We start from the raw sequence: 25,457 nt of genomic DNA, 5'->3' as shown, positions 1-25,457 counted from the left end.
GTATAACCAAAAGAGGCCAGTTCCATCCTCCAAAGTTGTATTTTATTATTCTTAATTTTGGTTCGTTTTCGATTATCGAGCATGAAGGCGACTGATCGTTGGTCCATGATCAATGTAAAGTGCTGGCGAGCTAGAAAATGGTTCCACTTCCGTACTGCCTCTATGATGGCTGTGGCTTCTTTCTCAACCGGAGGATAATGTAGCTCAGCACCTTGTAAGGTCCTGGACATAAATGCTACAGGACGACCTTCCTGATTCAGAGTAGCCGAGATCGCCACCTCCGAGGCATCACATTCAACCACGAAAGGGAGATTCTCATCAATGGAGTGAAGAGCCGCTTTCTCCAACTGTTTTTTGAGAAGGTTAAAGGCTGCAACAGCCGCTGTTCCCAGTGGAAATGATCTAGCATGCAGCAAGGGTTGGATTTTGTCCGAAAAATGAGGAATCCATTTAGCGTAGTATGCAAACAGACCGAGAGCCCGACGTAAAGAAGCCGGATTCTTAGGTGACGGGAGCTCTTGGAGCGGGCGAAGTCTTTCTGGGTCTGGCTTAATGATACCATTGCCTACGCAGTAGCCAAGGATGTTGATGGTCGGTTGCGACTCAACAGATTTGGATTCATTCAGGGTCAAATTACGGCGATGGAGGGCATCCCGAAATTTTTGGAGGTTGGAGTCGTGTTCCTGTTGATCGTGACCTGCAATGGTAATGTTATCAAGATAGGGAAAAGTGTCCCTTAGGTTTTCCTGCTTAACCAGGCCATCCATTGCCCGTTGAAAGACAGCCACTCCATTAGTAACCCCGAATGGGAGGCGACGAAATTGGTACAGCCGTCCATTAGCCTCAAAGGCTGTGTACTGCTTATCTGAGACCTTCAAGGGTAACTGATGATAGGCACTTTTTAAATCGTAAGTTGAGAACACTTTGTATTCGGCCAGTTTATTAACCATATCATCAATGCGTGGCAATGGGTAGGCGTCCAAGTCGGTATATTGATTGATGGTTTGCGAATAATCGATGCATAGTCGCTGTTTGTGAGGTTTTAGAGGGTTCTTGACAATGACGACTTGAGCCCGCCAGGGCGACGAACATGGTTCAATTATATCCTCTGCTAGAAGTCGAGAGATTTCAGCCGCAATAAAAGATTGGTCTTCCTGATTAAAGCGCTGCGATTTCGTTATTATCGGTTGGCATTGAGGCGGAATACTGGCAAATAATGAGGGTTCATCAAGTGAAGCTGCTGATAATGCACAAAATGGTAATTTAGACGGTATATTAGAAATAGTAAGTCCGGGTTTGGATCCACCAAACTCAATGGTGAGTTTCTTATGCTGTTTTTGGAAGTCCAGTCCTAAGAGGAGATCACTACATAAGTCCTTGAGCACCGAAAGTCGGGTGGAGGGATACATACGACCATGAAGTGTCATATCAACAACACAAAAGCCGGAGATTCTGGTATTAAGTGATGACTGGGCCATCGCAATTGCCTGGTCCGATGGGAAGACATGTAGTTTCAATTTCGCAACAATCTGTTCCTTAATGAAACTATCAGTACTTCCTGAGTCAATTAAGGCATCTAAGGTATGCCCTTTAATTGAAATTTTTGTGGCTGCATGAGACAGGTTCTGTGGGCAAGCAGCTGTAATTGGTGTCGTTGCACAGAGAGTGGCTAAAACTCTTGGTGTGCTTCTTTGGGAGAGAGCTCGAGAGGAAGCTTGATAGGTCCTAGCTGGAGCATCTTGATAGGCCCTAATTGGGGCAGTTCGGTAGGCCTTAGCTGGATTGGCCCTCGTAGAGGCCCTTGATAGGCAAACTTTAGCAAAGTGTCCTTTTTTCCCGCAATAACTGCAGATTGCATTGCGAGCAGGGCAGGTTTTCCTAGGGTGAAAAGCATCTCCACAAAAGAAGCATTCCTTCCTAGATTGCCAAGAGGCTGCTAAAGTGGGGTCGTTGTCCTCTTCTTCATCAGAATTATCAGAATTAGATTCCCCCATGATAGGGTTCACCTGAGACCGCTTGAATTGTCTGGTTGCAGCTACAGCAGCAGATCGAGATCTGGGCAGCTGATAGAGGTCTGCATTTCTCTTTGCCAAATCCAGTAAACAAGCTAGGTCAAAAGCTTTTTGTAGCTCAAGTGTTTTACTTTCTAGTAGACGCTGGCGTATAAATGGAGAGGCAATCCCGCAGATGAAAGCATCACGAATCATTTCTTGGCGGTACAGCTCAGCTGAGGCTGCCTGAAAGTTACAATCTACGCTGAGCCTGCGAAGTTCTTGCAGGAATTCGTCAATTGATTCCCCTGGCCCTTGTCGGGCTGTGGCCAGTAGATGTCTAGCATAGACCTCATTTGGGGTCTTGGCATACAGTTTCTTAAGTGCCCGAATCACCTCATCGTAATTATCCCATTCATCAACATATTCGAACACTTTTGGGGTCACATAATTGATAAGTATCTTCAATCTAGCAGGAGCATCCGCTTCACATTCATCCAGAAAATTCTCAAAAGTACGGTACCAATGCTTCCATACCCTGCCAGCTGCTGGTGCATTCGGGTCCAAGTCCAGATGAATAGGTCTAAGGATTTTCTCCATGATGGGTGGTTCCCTGGATCCTTAATTCCGAGTTTGTCCGAAGGTCTAGTATTTGTGAGTGTAAATACTAAGTTACTTAAATTGATGTAAGAAAAAGGAGGCTTACCATCAAGTAACTTTAAAGTAAGCTTTAAGTAACTTATAAACACACTATATACAAGAGAGGTCTTTACCATGCCTCTGGTAGAAGCCTCTTACAATACTGAACAGACCAGTATTTATACCAGTCCAACAGGAAGTGACACATGACAGGAAGTGAGGTATGTACACAGTTCATAGTTCATAGTTCACAGTTCACAGGAAGTGATGACATAACTTCCCGGAAGTTATTATTTTTATCACAGTCCCGGTGTGACATCGTCATCCTTTTTGGCATCTACAGTCAGTGCTTGTATGGAATGCCAATCTAGCTGTATCTTCCGGATCCATTCACGCCCTAGTAGTGGCAGTCCTCCATCTGGCAATACATATATGTCCATTTTTGGTGTTTCCTTGCCGTTGTATATCACGTTCACCCTTATTTTTCCTTTGGGGTAGACTTTTTGCCCCGTGTACGTCTTCAAGACAATCTCTGTATCTCTCAAGGGTATATGTGAGAATAGCCGCTTGTAGTCCCTTTGGTTTATGACTGTTAGGGCTGATCCTGTGTCCAATTCCATTTTCACTTGGACTCCGTCTATCTTGAGCGTGACCTAGATAGTTTGGTGATCCTCCATTTTGATTACATGATGTAGTTTCAGATAACCAAGCTCCTTGCTTCCGGAGTCTGTATCACTTTTCTGTTCATCTGAACTACTCTCCGTCACCTTATGTACCTTTTTGTACTTCTCCTGTGGAGATTTCTTGCTGCTGGTTTTCTTTCCCGACCTGCAGACACTTGCTCTGTGTCCTACTTTTCCACACTGTCTGCACACTTGGTCCTTGAACCAACAGTCCTTGTGGTCGTGTGTTGTTTTGCCGCAGCAATAACACTTCACTGCTCCATATGACATTTCATTTGTGCCATATTCTTGCGATCTCCGTTGTATCTCTGCAGCGCCCCGTGCGGCTGCTTCGTGTGATACTGCCATGCTGAAAGCCTTGTCCAACGTAAGATCCTTTTCTGATAGAAGCCGTTTCTGGGTTCCTTCACTTTGAAGCCCACATACAAACTTGTCCCTTAAAGTATCTGCTAGTCCCGTTCCAAACTGGCAGTGTTTCGATAGTTTGCGCAGTTCCGTTAAATACTCAGCATTACTTTCGTCTTTATGCTGGTTCCTTTTGTGAAACTTGAATCTTTCGGCTATCAGCAGCGGTGTGGGGTTTAAGTGGTCCTGTAGGATTGCCACTATGCTTTCAAAATCCTTTTCCACTGGCTTTTCTGGGGTTATTAGGTTTCGCAGTAAGCTGTACGTTTTTGCACCCATGGAATTCAACAATACCAGTGCTTTCCTGGCATCTGGCACTTCATTCGCCTTGCAGTACACTTCTATACATTCTATATATGTTGCCCAATCTTCGACTTCATTGTCGAACGCTGTGACACTGCCACTCTTCTGCATCCTTGGGTGTGGTTAGACTGGCTAAAAATGGCGTCTCCCGCGCTCTCCCTTCTCCGCCGGCTCAAAATGGCGTCTCCCGCGCTTCTTTCCTCCCCTGTGGACGCTGCTCAGCCCTTGAAACCCCGGCCGCGCTCTGCGCATTTTCCCTTCTCTCGTTGACGCCGCTCGGTCTTCATCCCCGGCTGCGCCCTGTGCACTTCACCCTCTCTCTTACCCCGTCGACGCTGCTCGGCCTTTTTGTGTGCCGTCGATCGGCTCCAGCCGCTGCCGTCTGGGAAGGGTCTGCGCCGTACCTGCTGCCAGCCCGCTGTACTGGATCGTCTCGACTGGGGAACCAAGCCCAGCTCTCCACAGCCTCCTCTGCGATGTTCAAGTCCTCTCCGGATGGTCAACGCCCGCACTGGTGGAATCGGCCTTCTTTTACAGAATTGCAGGTAGGTTCGAATCAACTCGTCGCCACTGTTGAATCTGTGAATGTTAATGTATGGGATCCTTCAATAAATCGACAGAGACTGCAGAGGAACAATTAACAGGTGTTTACTGGATGCAGGTTACTCAAAAACTAAAGTAAAGATCCCTACTCAGGGTTTATATACCGGTGTGGTCACTACCGGTACTACAGTATACAGGAGCTGTAAAAAGTAGTTCTCCCCTTAAAGGTACATACACTACACCCAGGGCATGGTGCATTGTGTAGGAGGACATAGAGAGAAGAGAAAGTAAATAGACACCGGAATGGAAAAATAAACAATAGAATAAAAAGAGAAAATGTTTTTGTAGATCGCACATATGTACTGGTAGAAGAGATTTGTTGAATAAAGGTAAGATTGCATTGTATGTAACAAGAAAACACCATTCAACCTATGAAGTCTGCCTTTTTCCACAGACTAGGAACATAGAATCATAGAAAGTTACAGCACGGAAGGAGGCCATTTCGGTCCACCGTGTCCGCGCCGGCCAACAAAGAGCTATCCAGCCTAATCCCACTTCCCAGCTCTTGGTCCGTAGCCCTGCAGGTTACAGCATCCCAAGTGCACATCCAAGAACTTTTAAAATGTGGTTAGGGTTCCTGCCTCTACCACCCTTTCAGGCAGTGAGTTCCAGACCCCCACAACCCTCTGGGTGAAGAAATTTCCCCTCAAATCCCCTCTAAACCTTCCCCCAATTACTTTAAATCTGTGCCCCCTGGTTTTTGTCCCCTCTGCTAAGGGAAATAGATCCTTTCTATCCACTTTATCTAGGCCCCTCATAATTTTATACACCTTAATAAGGTCTCCCCTCAGCCTCTGTTCCAAGGAAAACAGACCCAGCCTATCCAGTCTTTCCTCATAGCTAAGATTCTCTACTCCCAGCAACATCCTTGTAAATCTCCTCCGTACCCTCTCTAGTGCAATCACATCTTTCCTGTAATGTGGTGACCAGGACTGCACACAGTACTCTAGCTGAGGCCTAACTAGTGTTTTATACAGTTGAAGCATAACCCCCTGCTCTTGTATTCTATGCCACGGCTAATAAAGACAAGCATTCCGTATGCCTCCTTAACCACCTTATCTACTTGGCCTGCTATCTTCAGGGATCTTTTAAAGGGATAATTACAAGTCCTAGCCCTTTCAGGCTACCCCAGATCAGGCGTATTCCCCAGACGTTCACCCTCAACTTAAGTTAGAGATAGCCGAATTCCATAAGAACATAAGAACATAAGAAATAGGAGCAGGAGTAGGTCAATCGGCCCCTCGAGCCTGCTCCACCATTCAATAAGATCATGGCTGATCTGATCCTAACCTCAAATCTACTATCACTCTACATCCCACCCGAACCCATGTAATCTCCTGGGAGAGGCGAAAAAAACAGATAAAAACCCAATGGCCAATTTGGGAGAAAAAAATCTGGGAAATTCCTCTCCGACCCATCTAGGCGATCGAAACTCGTCCAGGAGATCACTCTGTCCCTATATTTTCACAGTACTTGCCTTCTGTAAAAGGTGATCTCCACCCCAGCCAGGAACAGGAATAGAACCATCTCCTGAAATCTAACACAGAATTAGAACACAAGAAGTAGGAGCAGAACCAGGCTACACGGCCCCTGGGCCCGCTCCGCTACCCACAGGGCCATGACTGTTCCGAACCTAGACTCATGTCCAATTTCCTGCCCGCTCCCCGTAACCCCTAATGCCCTTTACTTCTCGGAAACTGTCTATTTCTGTTTTAAATTTATTTAATGATGTAGCTTCCACAGCTTTCTGAGGCAGCAAATTCCACAGACCTACCACCCTCTGAGTGAAGAAGTTTTTCCTCATCTCAGTTTTGAAAGAGCAGCCCCTTATTCTAAGATTATACCCCCTAGTTCTAGTTTCACCCATCATTGGGAACATCCTCACCGCATCCACCCGATCAAGCCCCTTCACAATCTTATATGTTTCAATAAGATCGCCTCTCATTCTTCTGAACTCCAATGAGTAGAGTCCCAATCTACTCAACCTCTCCTCATATGTCCACCCCCTCATCCCTGGGATTAACCGAGTGAACCTTCTTTGTACTGACTCGAGAGCAAGTATGTCTTTTCTTAAGTATGGACACCAAAACTGTATGCAGTATTCCAGGTGCGGTCTCACCAATACCTTGTACAACTGCAACAATACCTCCCTGTTTTTATATTCTATCCCCCTGGCAATAAAAGCCAACATTCCATTGGCCTTCTTGATCACTTGCTGCACCTGCATACTAACTTTTTGAGTTTCGTGCACCAGGACCCCCAGATCCCTTTGTACTACAGTACTTTCCAGTTTCTTGCCATTAAGATAATAACTTGCTCTATGATTTTTCCTGCCAAAGTGCATAACCTCACACTTTCCAGTATTGTATTCCATCTGCCAAATCTCTGCCCACTTACTTAGCCTGTCTATGTCCCTTTGCAGGTTTTTTATGTCCTCCTCACTCACCACTTTCCCTCCCATCTTTGTATCATCTGCAAACTTTGATATGTTACACTCGGTCCCCTCCTCCAAATCGTTAATATAGATTGTAAAGAGTTGGGGACCCAGCACTGACCCCTGCGGAACACCACTAGTTACTGATTGCCAGTCTGAGAATGAACCATTTATCCCAACTCTCTGCTTTCTGTTAGATAGCCAATCCTCCACCCATGCCAGAATATTACCCCCAATCGCGTGATTTTTTATATTGAGCAATAATCTTTTGTGTGGCACCTTGTCAAATGCCTTTTGGAAGTCTAAATAACTACGTTCACTTGTTCCCCTTTATCCACCCTGTATGTTACTTCCTCAAAGAACTGCAGCAAATTTGTCAAACATGACTTCCCCTTCATAAAACCATGCTGACTTTGTCCTATTAAATTATGTTTATCCAAATGTCCCGTTACTGTCTCCTTAATAATGGACTCTAAAATTTTACCAACCACAGATGTTAGGCTAACAGGTCTATAGTTTCCAGCCTTCTGCCTACTGCCCTTTTTAAATAAGGGTGTTACATTAGCAGTTTTCCAATCTGCCGGGACCTTTGCTGAGTCCAGGGAGTTTTGGAAAATTATTACCAATGCATCCACAATCCCTACCGCCACTTCTCTCAAGACCCTAGGATGTAAGCCATCAGGTCCAGGGGATTTATCCACCTTGAGTCTCATTATTTTACCAAGTACCACTTCCTTAGTGATTTTAATCGTATTTAGTTCCTCCCCCTCTAGAGCCCCCTGTTTGTCCAGTGTTGGGATATTCTTCGTGTCCTCTACCGTAAAGACTGATACAAAATATTTATACAGCGTTTTTGCCATCTCCATGTTTCCCACCATTAAATTCCCGGTCTCATCCTCTAAGGGACCAACATTTACTTTAGCCACCCTTTTTTTCTTTTTATATAACTATGGAAACTTTTACTATCTGTTTTTATATTTTTTACTAATTTACTTTCATAATCTATCTTCCCTTTCTTAATCAATCTTTTAGTTATTTTTTACTGGCTTTCAAAGACTTCCCAATCTTCTATCCTCCCACTAGATTTGGCTACCTTATATGCCCTTGTTTTTAGTCGGATACTATCCTTAATTACTTTACTTAGCCACGGATGGCTATCTTTTCTTTTACACCCTTTTTTCCTCAGTGGAATATATATTTTTTGGAAGTTCTAAAATAACTCCTTAAATATACACCACTGATCATGTACCGTCTTACCCTTTAATCTATGTTCCCAGTCCACTCTAATCAATTCCGCTCTCATACCTTCATAGTCTCCTTTATTCAAGCTCAGCACGCTTGTTTGAGATCCAACCTTCTCATCCTCTAATTGAATATGGAATTCAACTATGTTATGGTCACTCATTCCAAGGGGATCCTTTACTAGGACATTTTAAATTAATCCTGTCTCATTACACAGGACCAAATCTAAGGTTACTTGCCCCCCTGGTCGGTTCAGTTACATACTGCTCAAGAAACCCATCCCTAATACACTCAATGAACTCATCCTCAAGGCTGCCCTGCCCAATTTGATTTGTCCAGTTAATATGATAGTTAAAATCCCCCATAATTATAGCTGTTCCCTTATTACAAGCCTCAACTATTTCCTGATTAATACTCCGTCCAACAGAGTTGCAACTGTTCGGAGGCCTATAGACTACGCCCACTAGTGTTTTTTTCCCCTTATTATTCCTTATCTCCACCCAAACTGTTTCACTATCCTGCTCCTTTGACCCAATATCATTTCTCTGTATTACAGTGATTCCTTCCTTTATTAACATAGCCACCCCACCTCCCCTTCCTTCCTGCCTGTCCTTCCTGATTGTTAAATAACCTGGTATGTTTAATTCCCAGTCATGGTCACCCTGCAGCCATGTTTCTGTAATGGCCACAAGATCATACCCATATGTAGTTATTTGTGCCATTAACTCGTCCATTTTGTTATGAATGCTACGTGCATTCAGATAAAGAACTTTCAAATATGTTTTGTGACACTTAGTTCCTGCTTTTTCCCCTTTTACTACTTTACTTTTTACTCCATACCTGCTGTCCCTTCCTGACATGTTCTGTTTTTTAATTCCCCCACTGCTACCTAAGTCTGTGACCTTCTCCGTTGTCATTTTTATTATTTGCTCTCTAGAAACCTCCCCCCCATTAATTAGTTTAAAGCCCTCTCTACAGCCCTAGTTATATGATTCGCCAGGATTCTAGTCCCAGCACTGGCCAAGTGAAGTCCGTCCCAACGGAACAGCTCCCTCCTGTCCCAGTACTGGTGCCAGTGTCCCAAGAAGCAAAACCCATTTTTCCCACACCAGTCTTGGAGCCACGCATTTAACTCTCTAGTTTTATTTATCCTAGCCAAATTCGCTCGTGGCTCGATTATTACCCTTGAGGTTCTGTTTTTTAATTTGACCCCTAGATATTCATACTCCTTTAACAGAACCTTCTTCCTTGTCCTATCTACGTCGTTTGTACCAACATGGACCACGACAACTGGATCCTCCCCCTCCCACTCCAAGTTTCTTTCCAGCCCAGAAGAGATGTCCTTAACCCTGGCACCGGGCAGGCAACACAGCCTTCGGGACTCCCGCTCTCGACTGCAGAGGACCCTATCTATCCCCCTAATGATACTATCCCCTACCACTACAACATTTCTTTTTACTCCCCCCACTTGAATGGCCCCCTGTTCCACGGTGCTGTGGCCAGGTTGCTCATCCTCCCTGCAGTCCCCACTCCCGCCCTCACAGGGAGTAAGAATCTCGAACTTGTTTGACAAGAGCAAGGGCTGCGGCTCCTTCAACACTACCTCCTGGATCCCTGTACCTGCCTCACTCATAGTCACACCGTCCTGTCCCTGACCGTGGACTACATCTGAATTAATTAATTTCATAGGTGTGACTACCTCCTGAAACATAGAGTCCAGGTACTTCTCCCCCTCCCTGATGTATCGCAGTGTCTGAAGCTCGGTCTCAAGCACCTCAGTACGGAGCCGGAGTTCCTCTAGCAGCAAACACTTGTCTCAAATGTAATCACCGTGAGCCTCAATGGGGTCTACTGGCTCCCACATCTCGCAACAGTAACACATCACCTGCTCCACTCTATGTAATTGATTACATTTCTTATTATTAGTTATGAAACCCTCTGCCCGGATATAGATGATAATATCACACCACTATTTAATAGGACTTACCAACTTAAAGGTATAAAAGAGAAGGAAGAGAACCTACCAACCAGCTGATCACCAACCTCCCTTTAGAATGCTGTCTGTGGGGCCTGTTAGGTTGATTCGTCTCGCTGCTCCGCTTCCGCAGTGCTGTCTAAGCCTAGGAGTAGGGAACAAAACAGTGCAAAAACAGCCCCTCACCTCCCACTTGCCCGAACTCTCCCACTTACCAAACGCTCGCTCCACTCAATGCCACCGCACTCAGCGCTGCTGCACTAGTCCCACCCCTTTTTATACTCTGATTCTACTTCCAGTTTAAACTCCCCAGCAGCTTAATTTACACTAAAAAATTAAACTCACTTCAAATAATTAACTTTTTAACTCACTAAAATTCACTAAATACACTTAAATGCCGTTTCTCCCACTTACCAAACTCTCGCTCCACTCAATGCCACCGCACTCGGTGCTGCCGCACTAGTCCCGCCCCTTTTTATACCCGGATTCTACTTCTGGTTTAAACTCCCCAGCAGCTTAATTTACACTAAAAAATTAAACTCACTTCAAATAATTAACTTTTTAACTCACAAATTCACTAAATACACTTAAATGACTTTTCTCCCACTTACCAAACTCTCGCTCCACTCAATGCCACCGCTTAAATGGATCTAAAGGTTCAGGCTATCTCTCCCTAAAGGAAAAGAATGACTGAAGGTGTTACCGTCCTCCAGATAGCATTTTTAATAAGTTTAACTAGACTGTAACCTTCCGGATATTATGAGGGTCCGGAATACCCCCCAAAATTCTGCAACTCCTTACAAAAGGGTGTACGGAAATTGGGTTCGCGAGTTTATACTCTTTGAGACAATTCTATAAATATATAGTTTTATTTAAGAGCTGACATTCAGTTAACAGCTGTTGAATCAGTCGCAACATTACTTTTCTTATTTCTCGGAGATCCTTATTTTCAAATCTTTACTTCGTTACATTTCTACATTTCTTACTTATTTCTAAATCCAAAACATCCACCAAAATCAATTACTTTGATTACCCGAGACTCAAAGTTAAAATCTTACAGAGCATGCCTGTGAAGTTGAGAAACGCTTGGCCCGTTCAGCGAGTTCTGACTTTCTGTTTGAAAAGCTCTTATTTTTATACCCTTTTTGCAGTGGTTTATTCTTTGAAGTTCTCTGCTGATGTCAGCTAATTGTCTTATTATTTCCCTCTTTGGAATGCTTTCTATCTTACTGTCAATTCAACTGGTGCATGCATAATTATGTCTCTACCTTTAGGTGTTCCAAAAACCATCATAAAAACAATATGACAGCTACGGTTTCTGTTTGATGCCATTCTTACAAACTCTTTCATTCAATTCTTAATATTGGCTTTACTGGTTTTTAGCAGACATTGTGACTCCGTGGTGTTCCAAGTTCAATACAAAAACAATGTAATTGCTTGTTGTATCTATTATAGTCATATCTTCAAAGTGTTCTTGTTGGTATCATATTTACTATGTATATATTAAAGACACTTTGACCAGAGTGTTTCATGCATTTCTAGCTATCTCAATTGGTTGCATATTTAATTGTGTTTCCTGTCTTCCAAGTTTAACATAAAAACTATTTGACCAGCAGGTGTTTCTTTTACTTGATATCTGTGGTAAACCACGTTCACTATCGTATCACTGTTAGTAGTTAGCACTGTTCACCACTGTTCGTTATAACTGTATCACTGACCACTATTGTATCACGGTACGAGGTCGCCTCTTGCCACACTGCTATACCTGGGATGACCACTGCCGACTCCGCCTTGGCTCCACCCACCAGGCCAGGTATAAAGGTGAGCGACTGGCTGGTATTCCTCCTGCTTGGATCGGATCACCCACGAGAGTGGGCTCTGTTATTTAGTCAATAAAAACCTTTAGTCACCTTCGTAACTCTTCGCCTTTTATTGGAGGAATTGATAGGTATATCAATTTTATTGACTAAATTTAATGATGTCCGACAACGAGTCACAACCGGCGGAGGAGCCACCAGCACAGCTCCCAGGAGCACAGCCACACCAGCCAGCTTGGCTGCGAGCCCTCAGACCGCCGTACCTGGACCTGAACCCACGAGCAGCAAACTCAGCCGCAGACTTTAAACACTGGCTGGTCTGCTTCGAATCATACCTGAGAGAATCCAGCGTCCCTCAGGCATCCAAACTAAGTGTCCTGCAGGCACAACTGAGCCCGAGAGTATACACTCTCATCGAGGACATGACTACCTACGAGACCGCCATCAACCTGCTGAAACAGAAGTACCGGACCCCGGTAAACTACATGTACGCTAGGCACCTCCTAAGATCACGGCCGCAACAGCCAGGAGAATCAGTAGCCGAATTCTCACAGGCGCTATATGCACTCGCCAGGAACTGTGACTTTAAATCGGTGTCGGCAGCCGAAAATACTGAAGATAATATCCGCGACGCATTCCTGAAAGGCCTACGGTCCGAGTACTCACGGCAAAGACTGCTGGAAGCTAAAGACCTCAGCATGGAAAAAGCTGAAGCCCTCGCTATCTCCCTGGAAGTGGCCCACCAAGATCAGGAAGCATTCACCAGGTACTGCTCGCGACCCTGGGACTCGGGCCCGACCCCTACCACAGCACCCTTCCCAGCGCCGCCCCCGGGACCTACCTCTGCGTCGGCGTCCCGGACCCGACCGGCCCCGGCACCGGCCCCGACATCGGGCATCCGCGATCGGGCCGCCGGCTGTTTTTTTTGTGGCCAGGAGAAGCACCCGAGGTCGCGCTGCCCAGCCAAGAACTCCATATGCAAAACCTGCCTGAAGAAAGGCCACTTCTCCAAGGCCTGCAGGAGCGGATCCTCAGAGGCCAGCAGTGCCGCATGCGAACTATGGGGGCGGCCATCTTCGTTTAGGGCAACTGAGGCCAGCATCCCCACACATGAGTCGTGGGGGCGGCCATCTTTGATTAAGGCAACCGACCCCAATAGTGCCTCATGTGAGCTACGGGGGCAGCCATCTTCTCCGTCATTTTGCCCTACCTCGTGGGAGACGCCATTTTACTCACCACGCCCGACCGCCTCGCCCGCAGATGACAACGACTCGCTCAGCTACACACTAGCTTCCGTCACCCTGGACCAAGCCCGCCCGCACCATCTGTCCAAGTCAATGATGGACATCAAAGTGAACGGCCACGCCACGACCTGCCTGTTCGACAGCGGAAGCACGGAGAGCTTCATCCACCCAGACACGGTGAGCCACTACTCCCTCTCTGTCCTACCAACACGCAGCCGAATCTCGATGGCATCGAGGTCCCACGCCACGGACATCAGCGGCTACTGTGTCGTGACCCTGTCGGTTAAGGGCACGGAGTATAAAAACTTTAAACTCCTCGTCCTCCCCCATCTCTGCGCTGCCGTCCTACTAGGGCTGGACTTCCAATCCCACCTCCAAAGCGTAACCCTAGCATACGGTGGACCCCTCCCCCCACTCACAGTCGACAACCAGCAAACGTTAAACCGCCCACCGCGTAACACCTGCAGCCTCTCCACCCTCAAGGTCCCGCCACCCTCTCTGTTTGCTAACCTTACCCCTGACTGCAAACCCGTCGCTACCAAGAGCAGGCGGTATAGCGCCGGGGACAGAGCCTTCATTAGCTCTGAGGTGCGGCGCCTCCTGAAAGAGGGCATTATCGAGGGGAGCAGCAGCCCCTGGCGTGCCCAGGTCGTGGTCGTAAAGACCGGCGATAAAAACCGCCTGGTCATCGACTACAGCCAGACCATAAACAGATATACCCAGCTGGACGCATACCCCCTCCCCCGCATATCTGACATGGTCAATCAGATTGCACAGTATAAAGTATTCTCGACCATCGACCTGAAGTCGGCCTACCACCAACTCCCTATCCACCCTGAGGACCGCCAGTATACCGCCTTCGAGGCGAATGGGCGCCTATACCACTTCCTTAGGGTCCCCTTCGGTGTCACTAATGGGGTCTCGGTCTTCCAAAGGGAGATGGACCAGATGGTTGACCAGAACGAACTGCAGGCTACATTCCCCTACCTAGATAACGTCACTATCTGCGGCCGCGACCGGCAGGAACATGACGCGAATCTGGAGAAATTCCTCCGTACGGCCCAACGGCTGAACCTCACCTACAATAAGGAGAAATGCGTGTTTAACACCACGCGCCTTGCCATCCTCGGCTGCGTAGTGGAGAACGGAGTCATCGGCCCCGACCCAGAAAGAATGCGCCCCCTCATGGAGCTACCCCTCCCCCACTGCCCTAAAGCACTTAGGAGAACCCTGGGGCTTTTCGCCTACTATGCCCAATGGGTACCCAATTACGCGGACAAAGCCAGACCCCTCCTGAAAGCCACTTCCTTCCCCCTCACGGAGGAGGCGTGCGCGGCCTTCTCCCTCATTAAGGGAGACATAGCCAAGGCCACGATGCACGCAGTGGACGAGTCCATCCCCTTCCAGGTGGAGAGCGACGCATCCGACTTCGCCTTAGCCGCCACCCTAAACCAGGAGGGGAGGCCAGTGGCCTTCTTCTCAAGGACCCTACAGGGCCCCGAGATCCGACATTCGTCGGTCGAGAAAGAGGCCCAGGCGATCGTGGAGGCAGTACGGCGCTGGAGGCACTACCTGGCAGGCAAACGATTTACCCTCCTCACCGACCAGCGTTCGGTGGCTTTCATGTTTAATAACAAGCTGAAGGGCAAAATCAAGAATGACAAGATTTTGAGATGGAGAATCGAGCTCTCCACCTACGATTATGAGATCTTGTACCGGCCAGGCAAGCTGAACGAATCCCCTGATGCCCTTTCACGAATGACATGCGCCAGCGCGCATATCGATAGGCTTCAGACCCTCCACGACCAGCTCTGCCACCCCGGAGTCACCAGACTCTACCATTTCATTAAGGCCCGCAACCTGACCTACTCCATCGAGGAGGTCAGGACCATGACCAGGAACTGCCAGACCTGTGCGGAGTGCAAACCGCACTTCTATAGGCCGGACCGAGCAAGCCTGATCAAGGCCACCCGCCCCTTCGAGCGCCTGAGCATCGACTTTAAGGGGCCCCTCCCGTCCTCTGACCGTAATGTGTACTTCCTCAACATCGTTGATGAGTACTCCCGTTTCCCCTTTGCCTTCCCCTGCCCCGACATGACCAGTAGCACGGTCATTAAGTGCCTGAATGCCCTCTTCGCCTTGTTCGGGTTCCCGAACTATATACACAGCGACCGGGGCTCCTCCTTCATGAGCGAGGAACTCCGGCAATTCCTCCTAGAGAGAGGTATTGCAGCAAGCAGGACCACCAGCTACAACCCCAGAGGTAACGGTCAGGTGGAAAGAGAGAACGCGACGGTATGGAAGGCCGTCCTCTTAGCCTTAAAGTCTAAGGGCCTCCCAACCTCCCGCTGGCAAGAAGTCCTCCCGACAGCGCTGCACTCCATCCGGTCATTACTTTGCACGGCCACTAACACCACCCCCCATGAACGAATGTTCGTTTTCCCCAGGAAGTCGACTACGGGAACCACTCTACCAACCTGGCTGACCGCCCCGGGGCCGGTCTGGCTGCGGAAACACGTGAGGGCCCATAAAACGGACCCCCTGGTCGAGAGGGTGAATCTCCTGCACGCCAACCCCCAGTACGCCTACGTGGCGTACCCAGACGGGCGGGAGGACACTGTCTCCCTACGAGACCTCGCACCCTCAGCCGATCCGGAAACACCGCCACCACCCCCCCCAACCCCAGCCCAGGTAGACGGCATGCCGGAACCCCACGAGCCCTCGCCGACCACGCAAACACCAGCATCAACACCGGATAAGGCACCAGCACCGGATAAGGCAACACCACCGCTGCGGCGATCGGAGAGGCTTACGAAGCCTCCGGACAGACTGACCTACCAGAATTGGTAGTACACTTCACCCCGCCGGACTTAATTCTAAACAAGGGGTGAATGTGGTAAACCACGTTCACTATCGTATCATTGTTAGTTAGCACTGTTCACCACTGTTCGTTATAACTGTATCACTGACCACTATTGTATCACGGTACGAGGTCGCCTCTTGCCACACTGCTATACCTGGGATGACCACTGCCGACTCCGCCTTGGCTCCACCCACCAGGCCAGGTATAAAGGTGAGCGACTGGCTGGTATTCCTCCTGCTTGGATCGGATCACCCACGAGAGTGGGCTCTGTTATTTAGTCAATAAAAACCTTTAGTCACCTTCGTAACTCTTCGCCTTTTATTGGAGGAATTGATAGGTATATCAATATCATCTTTTCAAAGGCACATGCCTCTTTTAATGTTTGTATTTCTGTTCAATGTGTTAGCTCTTAACACTTTAAACTGGGCATTTTCATTGTGTTCCCTCCAAACTCTAGACCTTTCGGAAGTGCCAAACTGCCATTTCAATAGGGTAATTGTTTTAGTATATTTAACTAATTCCCATTTCAAAGCTTGTTTGGTTTTTACAACTTTGTTAAACAACTGATCTTTATCTCAGAAGCCTGTATTTATGTTTGCAGCCTGTGTCTCCGAGGCTTTAGATTTTTAAACCCAGTATATCATGTATTAATAAATATCAGAATTCTGTTCATATGGTGTATTCCTTCACACTGTGGACATGCACTCCAAGGTCCCTTTGTTCCTCTACACTACTCAGTGTCCTACCATTTAATGTATATTCCCTTTCCTTGTTAGCCCTCCCCAAATGCATTACCTCACACTTCTCCGGATTGAATTCCATTTGCCACTGTTCTGGCCACCTGACCAATTTATTGATATCTTCCTGCAGTCCACAAGCCATCAGAGAGCCGTCCACAGCTATTTAATCATCTGAGGGAATTTTCTGCAGAAATCTACGATCCCTGAAATTTATGTAAAGTTCAGAATATTCATCTATCCCCACAACCCCGCTATCTAACTCTGGTTTGCTGCTCTCCACAGATAGCATCAGTTCCTTTGCTTCCAGCTGCACAGGAGTCATTGGGTCTGAAAATCCATGACGACTACATCCTGGCATAGAGGCTAGGAGGTGCCTGCCAAGGACCACTGGTGCTGACCCTGCCAAACTTTTCCGGGCCATTTAATTTAAATATGACAGGCAGGCACCCACATCCACAGGAACACATATGGGATGCCCACCTGCCTAAAGAGGCTGGGAATCCTGATGCAGCCAGCCCCCCTCCCAGAAAGAAGTAATACTTGTCACCTTGGGCCTAAAGATTTGCACTTCTCTTCAGGGTTCAAGACCATGACCCAGGCCTGGACCCCCACATTGACCCCACTTTCACCACTAAAGGGGCTACTACATCTGGTCTCACTTGTCATTTTAGCTGCATATGATCCACTTGGATGTGATAGGCCGAGCTTGTGGAAGCTCCTGACTTTGGACCTGACTCCCTCCTGCATGCTTCATCTTGTTTGGGGAAAACAGAGGACCTGCAGAAATTCCAACCTCCCATTTTAATTCCATTTGGAAATTTATTGAGGTCCTTTTGAAGAAATCAATCTACTCAGCATCAATTCTTTTCACTGGGAGTCTGTTTTAATATGTGTAACTTATCGTAATTAGACCTATTTCTGCAGAAAGTATGAGGTAGAATTTCTGCGGGATTCTCCTGATCGTCCACCATAACTTCGACGAAAGATCCACGGAAACCATGGTGAAGTGGCATAAATGTTATACTAAAGTAACAGTGGATGATCGGGTGAATCTCTGCGGAAATTAATAGTGTATATGTCTATACTATCATGAACTTGTTAGTTTACTTATATGTAGAAAAATATATAGCAGCTTTGCGAATCTATTGCTCTGTAAAACACTGATAAAGGCTAAATTTGGTATTTTGTATTAGAAATATTTATGTAGCACCCTTAATGTCTCAATGCTTAAGTCTCTCAGATTGTGTGGTACTGAGTCATATGACCAAGGATGGCCCCTGGTTTGATCTGAGTTAGCTAAATTTTAGCCAGGCAGTGAGAAGCACCACAATTGGCCTCAGTGACCTGGGTTCAGAAAGGGAAAAATTGGCCAGGTTTTCCTTGATTACTAACCAGGGATGCCTGCTGGAGGTTTGCTTGAATGAGCTTAGGAAAGAAATGGGATTGGGAACTTGGTTTTGATGTTTCCACAGTTGAAAATCCTACCAGCACACACTTGTTCAGACTCGCACATTAAGAATAGCCACTTGAGCAAGTTACTGGAGAGCAGGTGCTGCCCATGGAACTGTATTGTAGCATGATTTCAGGAGAAGAGGAAGAGGAGAAAATCAGAGGGGATATCGGAATGGGGAAGAATGGGCCCTGAGGCTGGGATTTGTAGCAAGGGGGTGGAGGACGCAAAGAAGAGGCTGGAGGAAGTGTGGCAGTGGCACCTAGAAAGAAATGGGGAGATAGCAAGGCCTGAGGCTGACGTGGAGGGTAGGTTGGGTTTGTGTGCCTAGGAAAGAGAGAGTGTGGAGAGTGAAGCTGAGTGGGAAGGCAGCAGACACCCAGCAAGAGTGGAGCGGTCAGCATGAGGGCTAAACAGGGAAGCACTGATGTCTCAGCAGGGTGGTAGCAAGACTTTAGTGCAAACAATCTAGGGAGACTGTATTGTTAAAGTGGCAACATGCCTTGGTGAGTGAAATATAAGATCAAGGATGGAGCAGTTGGAAGAGCTGAGAGAGAATTCGAGCAGGGCTGGTTTCTTGTCAATTGAAGCAGACAAGTTCAAACGGGGTGAACCGTGCTTGATTAATCTACTGGAATTTTTTGAGGATGTAACTGGTAAAATAGATAAGGGAGAACCAGTGGATGTGGTGTATTTGGACTTTCAGAAGGCTAGCGATAAAGTCCCACATAAGAGATAAGCGTGTAAAGTTAAGCCACATGGGATTGGGGGCAAGGTACTAACTTGGATAGAGAACTGGTTGGCAGACAGAAAGCAAAGAGTTGGAATAAACGGGTCTTTTTCCGAGTGGCAGGCAGTGACTAGTGGGGTACCGCAGGGATCGGTCCTTGGACCCCAGCTATTCACAATATATATTAATGATCTAGACAAGGGAACTAGATGTAATATCTCCAAGTTTGCAGACGACACAAAGCTGGGTGAGCGTGTGTGCTGTGAGGAGGATGCCAAGAAACTCCAGGATGATTTGGACAGGCTGGGTGATTGGGCAGAAGCATGGCAGATGCAATATAACGTGGATAAATGTGAGGTTATCCACTTTGGTAGCAAAAACAGGAAGGCAGATTATTATCTGAATGGCAATAGATTGGGAGAAGGGGAAGTGCAACGAGACCTGGGTGTCCTTGTGCACCAGTCGCTGAAGGTAAGCATGCAGGTGCAGCAGGCGGTTAAGAAGGCAAATGGTATGTTGGCCTTCATAGCGAGAGGGTTTGAGTACAGGAACAAGGATGTCTTGCTGCAGTTGTACAGGGCCTTGGTGAGACCACACCTTGAGTATTGTGTGCAGTTTTGGTCGCCTTATCTGAGGAAGGATGTTCTTGCCATGGAAGGAGTTCAGCGAAGATTCACCAGGCTGATACATGGGATGGCAGGAATGACGTATGAGAAGAGATTGGATCGATTGGGCATGTACGCGCTGGAGTTTAGAAGAATGAGAGGGGATCTCATCGAAACTTATAAAATTCTAACAGGACTAGACAGACTAGATGCTGGAAGGATGTTCCCGATGGTCGGGGAGTCCAGAACCAGGGGCCACAGGCTAAGGATAAGGGGTAAGCCATTTAGGACAGAAATGAGGAGGAATTTCTTCACCCAGAGAGTGGTGAACCTGTGGAATTCTGTACCACAGAAGGCAGTAGAGGCCAATTCATTAAATATATTCAAGAATGAGTTGGATATATTTCTCAAGGCTAAAGCGATCAAGGGGTATGGGGAGAAAGCAGGGACCGGGTACTGAATTTGGATGATCAGCCATGATCGCATTGAATGGCGGAGCAGGCTCAAGGGGCCAAATGGCCTACTCCTGCTCCTATCTTCTATGTTTCTATGAATCCAGAAACAGCAAGGTGTGGGATACTGTGTGGTAGAATTGTTATGTGGCTGAAGCCAAAACTTCCTTGGGGTTCAGACTTTCATAGTAGGTACAAATTTCCTTTTGTAGCCACAATTATAATTGTTATCACCTGTCCCCTTTCCCATTATGTGGGGCTTTCTGACATTTCTTAGCTGATTGATGGTCAGAACTGTTAATTAAACACTTGGTACCAATTATCCGCTGCACAATTTAATAACATCTCAGACACTTCATGGACAAGGATTATTTCTTTTTAAATAAATGGATACTCTATGTTCTCTTCTCAACACTCACTGAATCCATATTTAAACCTTAGCACAACATGTGCAATAGACTGTGTAAAAGATGTTTTCGCTAAACTTTCTTTACCAATGTAAAATGTAGCACATAAATTGTACAGCTGCACCCACATTGATGATGTATGTCCCATGTGAGAAAAGTTTAATGCTGTATTTATATTTGCAGAACACAAAAGTACCTGGAAAAGTTTCAGGAAAATCTGCAGTCTTTGCCACAGTGGCCTCAGATCAAGCACTTCCTCATGATGGACAAGTCACTCAGGAATGTCATTATTCAGACAATGGATTCCATGATAGGTAGGAGGATTGATGTCATTCTGAGACATGAAACAGGTGGCTTTCATAAATACTTCTGAGATTGCAATTGGCTGGTGACGAAACTAATCAGATGGCACATCATTATATAGAATACAACGGGAAGTAGTGAGCACTTACAAAATCAGCAATTTAATGGACAGGTTCAAATGATATCACAACCAGTGAGAGTGTTTTACAACTAGTACCAGAATCCTGAGATTAGATTATAACTTTGAATTATTCTCTTCTGTTTGCTATTAGTACTTGTGTACTTCACAGTTAAGTTTATGCAACAGACTCTAATTGCCTGGAACTTCATGGAATTCTATGCCTGAATTGCCTATCTTTTGAGATATTAGCTTGCACACAATGACACTAAATCTCCCTCCCATGTTACAGTAATAATTTTGCTGAGATGTTAGGAGTAGATTTATTATTGTGGTAATCTAATACTACTACTAAAATACCTATATTTAATAAAACAAAATCAAAATAAAACCTGGTAGTGCAGCAGGATGGAACCTCTCCTTGCCGCTTTGGTTCTGCAATGGCTGTATCCCAAATCCAGGGGATAGGATCAATATCATAATATGGGCGGGCGGCTGTACCAGTAGTGGTAAAACAGGGACTCCCATGTAGGGGAGTGGGCAGAATTTCAGAGCTGCTCTGAGAGGGACAGTCGCAAGCTGGTTGACATGAAGGGGAAAAGATTGGCACATCATATTGGACACTCCATTGATAGTAGTCCTAGAATCCAATTGCAATCAATACCTCTGGGATTGATTGTGGTTCGATTTCTTTCTAATGCCGCTCACTTGCATCCCAGAATAGCATCTGTGCCTGCTTTCTGCAGGTATATATAACGCTGGGCCTTACAGTGGCAAATCTGGCTGGATTCTTAGGGGACCACGGAACATAGCAAAATACCACCCCCCCCCAGAACCCCATCTAAATTGAAATTAGGACCTGGGGAGGGGATGGGCAGAAGAAGCCAACAGTCCCCTCTCCATCAGAATCTCCCATTTTTTTTATTCGTTCCTGGGATGTGGGTGTCGCTGGCAAGGCCAGCATTTATTGCCCATCCCTAATTGCCATTGAGAAGGTGGTGGTGAGCCACCTTCTTGAACCGCTGTAGTCCTTGTGCTGAAGGTACTCCCACAGTGCTGTTAGGGAGCGAATTCCAGGATTTTGACCCAGCGATGATGAAGGAACGGCGATATATTTCCAAGTCAGGATGGTGTGTGACTTGGAGGGGAACTTGGAGGTGATGGTCTTCCCATGTGCCTGCTACCCTTGTTGTTCTAGGTGGTAGAGATTGCGGGTTTGGGAGGTGCTGTCAAAGAAGCCTTGGCGAGTTGCTGCAGAGCATCTTGAAGAGGGTACACACTGCAGCAACTCGCTTTTATTTTTTAAAAGTAGCTCACAGAAGGAAGGCCTAAATCCCTCACAAATAGTACCAATCTAGAGGTTAGCGAAAAGCTGCAATCCAGTCTTTATTGGGCTTCATTTTCATGGTTCATGACTTCATTTTCGTGGTTTATGACATAATCTGAGAGAGTTTTGTCCCATGCTCTCCCATTTAACCAATGTTGGCGATGTAACTTACTCCAAGGTATTTATTTATATGATATATATGAGATTGTTTTAAGTGTGATAGGTGGCAAGTTAGTTTAAATATATTTCGGTTTATTCTTCGTGAACAAGATGTATGGTTTATTCTTCATGAACAAGATGTATGATTAGTATGTTCGTATCCAGTAATGATTCTGAAGTAAATTCATTGATTCTGGGCAGTTGCTGCAATTTATCTTTATGACTGAATAGATTCTGTTTTGCTCAAAAGCCTTACAGTCCTTACCCACAGCAGTGCCTTTGGAAATCCAGAAGATGGCAGTATGTCAGTGATATTTCAGATGGTGTGCAGTGTACAGCATAAAAATTCATGGTTAATCATATGGCTACTTTTTTATTTTAATGATATTTTGTGGAACACAGCTCCATGATTTTTATAGCTTGGTACCATAAATTGTGCGGGTTAGGTTGATTGGCTATGATAAATTGACCCTTAGTGTTAGGGGGATTAAATACGTGGGGTTGCGGGGATAGGGTGGGATATGTGTTGGTGTAGGGGTTACGGGGATCGGGTGGGATATGTGTCGGTGCAGGCTCGATGGGCCGAAATGGCCTCTATCTGCACTGTGGGGTTTCTGTGATTTCTGTGATTTCTGTGAAATTGAAATTCATTTTTTACTGAGCTTCTAGAAATGAGTTCAAGATGTGATAAGATTATTAGATTTGGCATCTTACTAGCACATCCTAATAAAAAGAACCTAAAGGAATTGGGTGGTGCAGTGGGCTAGACACTGGCCTTTCACCTCTGGGATCTGTTCAAATCCAACTCAGACTGATGACTGATTAAATACCTGCTGGCTGTGAGGGCCCTAAGTTAAATTAGTTTGGGGATAATCAATCCAGTTCACATGGACCTGCAGCACAAAGCTACTCTCAATTCAGCACCAATTAGCACTGCCACTCAGAAGAATGGTTGGTGTAAGAAATATGAAAAGATGCCACAGTGGTTCAGTAGGGGTGGCCTTCTGAGGTTAAGGATGAGGTGCATTGTTGAAACATAGTAGGGGGGAGCTTTACCCTATATCTAACTGTGCGATACCTGACCTGAGTCTGCTTGATGCTGATGCTAGGTGCCATTCCCCAACGCTAGTATTCTTTACAATAGCAAAATACTGTGGATGCTGAAAATCTGAAATAACAACAGAAAATGCTGGAAACACTCAGCAGGCCAGGCAGCATCCGCAGAGAGAGAGACAGAGCTAGTATTCTTTACTTTGACAAGCACACAAAAAAGAAAGAAAAAATGTTGCATTAACCTGTCTTCTGTATTCCAGCTGATCTCCTTGTGCGTATTCACACAACATGTCTGCAGATGCATAGTTATTTTTTGTTGATAATTTTAGAGTTAAACTGCTTTTATGATCCACAGGGGCTTTGTATATTCAGGTTGTTGGCAGCCATGATTTTTGGTTACTGCTTTTACCCAGCTCCTTTCTCCTGGTAAAAAAAGTCTGTAAACAATGCAGTCTGCAGTTTCATTAGCGAAACAGCAAAAATCATGGAAGTACAGAGCTGCTTTTGAAAGAGGACCTGTACTAGAAATGACATATAATGCCATGCAATCCTTTTCTATGAAATTAGCATTCTCAACTATAATGTAGTAGGCTTTTGTATAATGAGTCAAAAGTGCTACTGATCTTGACAAATATAAAAGGTAACGGAGTTGTAAATATTTTAGTTGAATATAAAATCAACCCAGCAGCCTACAGAAAAGTAATCTTTCTCTGGACTTTGCTGATAAAATATGAAGGGTAACTTAGTGACTTGACAAAAGCTAAAAGCAATTTGCCCTTTAAGACAAGAAATATTTGAGAATATTTTTCAGAATGTAACATCTCACTGCAAATTAATTATACATTTGTAATTTGAAAGATTCCTATAAATAAGAGATTTTAGCATAAAAGTGAAGATTATTTTGATGTAGATTAACAGTACCTGGCCTCATAACAAATGGTTAAACCATCATATAGTTTGGTTCAGTGTCAGAAAAGCTTATAATAGTTGGGAATTAGTTTTCCTAAATCATAAAATACTTTGCTTGTACAATTTTATTTCTAGTCTTAACATTTTTAAACACAAACGGGGAAATTTTAACCCCCAAGGATGGGTGGGTTGGGGGTGGGTGGGATGGTAAAAGTTTAAAAATTCTCAAACCTGACCCCAACCCACCTTCAACCCACCCACTTCCGGTTTTAACGGAGACTTATCGGGGGGCGAGGGGGTGCGGGGGGTCGACCAATCCGCTCTCCATTTTAACTGAATTTTTATTTTTAACATGAGGGATTCCTGGACCTCGGGAATCCAGGCAGGTAAAATGAGATGAGAAGGGCTGAATCTATGAGGTAAGTGCCTTTATTGCACTGCTAGTGGGCCAGGAGGAGCAGGAGTGTTTCTCCTAGGCCCAACAAACTCATCTCCATGCAATCAGACCCCGCCATCAGCCAAGTCCTCACAATGTCCAACCACCCTCCCCGCCCCCCCCACCTCCCCGCCCCCCCACCTCCCCGCCACCACCCCCCCCGCCCCCACCTCCCCGCCACCCCCCCACCTCCCCGCCATCCCCCCACCCCCCCCACCTCCCCGCACACCCCTCCCCAACCCCCCCACCTCCCCGCCCCCCCACCTCCCCGCCACCACCCCCCCCGCCCCCACCTCCCCGCCCCCCCACCTCCCCGCCACCACCCCCCCCGCCCCCACCTCCCCGCCACCCCCCCACCTCCCCGCCACCCCCCCACCTCCCCGCCACCACCCCCCCCGCCCCCACCTCCCCGCCATCCCCCCACCAGCCCCCCCACTCCCCGCCCCCCCGCACCTCCCCGCCCCCCCTTCACTCACCGCCCCCCCCACCTCCCCGCCCCCCCCCTCCCCAACCCCCCCACCTCCCCGCCCCCCCCCCCGTGATGGCCAATTTTTTCTACCCCCCCCCAC

The 25,457-nt window shown here is 46.5% G+C and overlaps 1 protein-coding gene across 1 annotated transcript in view; it reads left to right on the top strand.

Annotated features, from left to right (window-relative positions):
- The window catches only part of LOC147117286 (ATP-binding cassette sub-family A member 13-like), a 108,125-nt gene extending 85,205 nt beyond the window's left edge, over positions 1–22,920 (top strand). Inside the window, exon 11 of the mRNA XM_085988135.1 lies at positions 20,767–22,920. Coding sequence (XP_085844261.1) covers positions 20,767–20,956 — 190 coding nt within the window. The 3' untranslated portion in view covers positions 20,957–22,920. The remainder of the gene's footprint in view (positions 1–20,766) is intronic.
- Positions 22,921–25,457: the final 2,537 nt, after the last annotated feature.

The sequence above is a fragment of the Somniosus microcephalus genome, chromosome 5 (assembly GCF_052327205.1).
Source record: "Somniosus microcephalus isolate GS21.2 chromosome 5, FLI_Smic_1.0, whole genome shotgun sequence".
Taxonomy (NCBI): Eukaryota; Metazoa; Chordata; class Chondrichthyes; order Squaliformes; family Somniosidae; genus Somniosus; species Somniosus microcephalus.
Note: the sequence above shows the minus strand (reverse complement) of the source record. Positions and strands in the feature narration are given on the sequence as shown.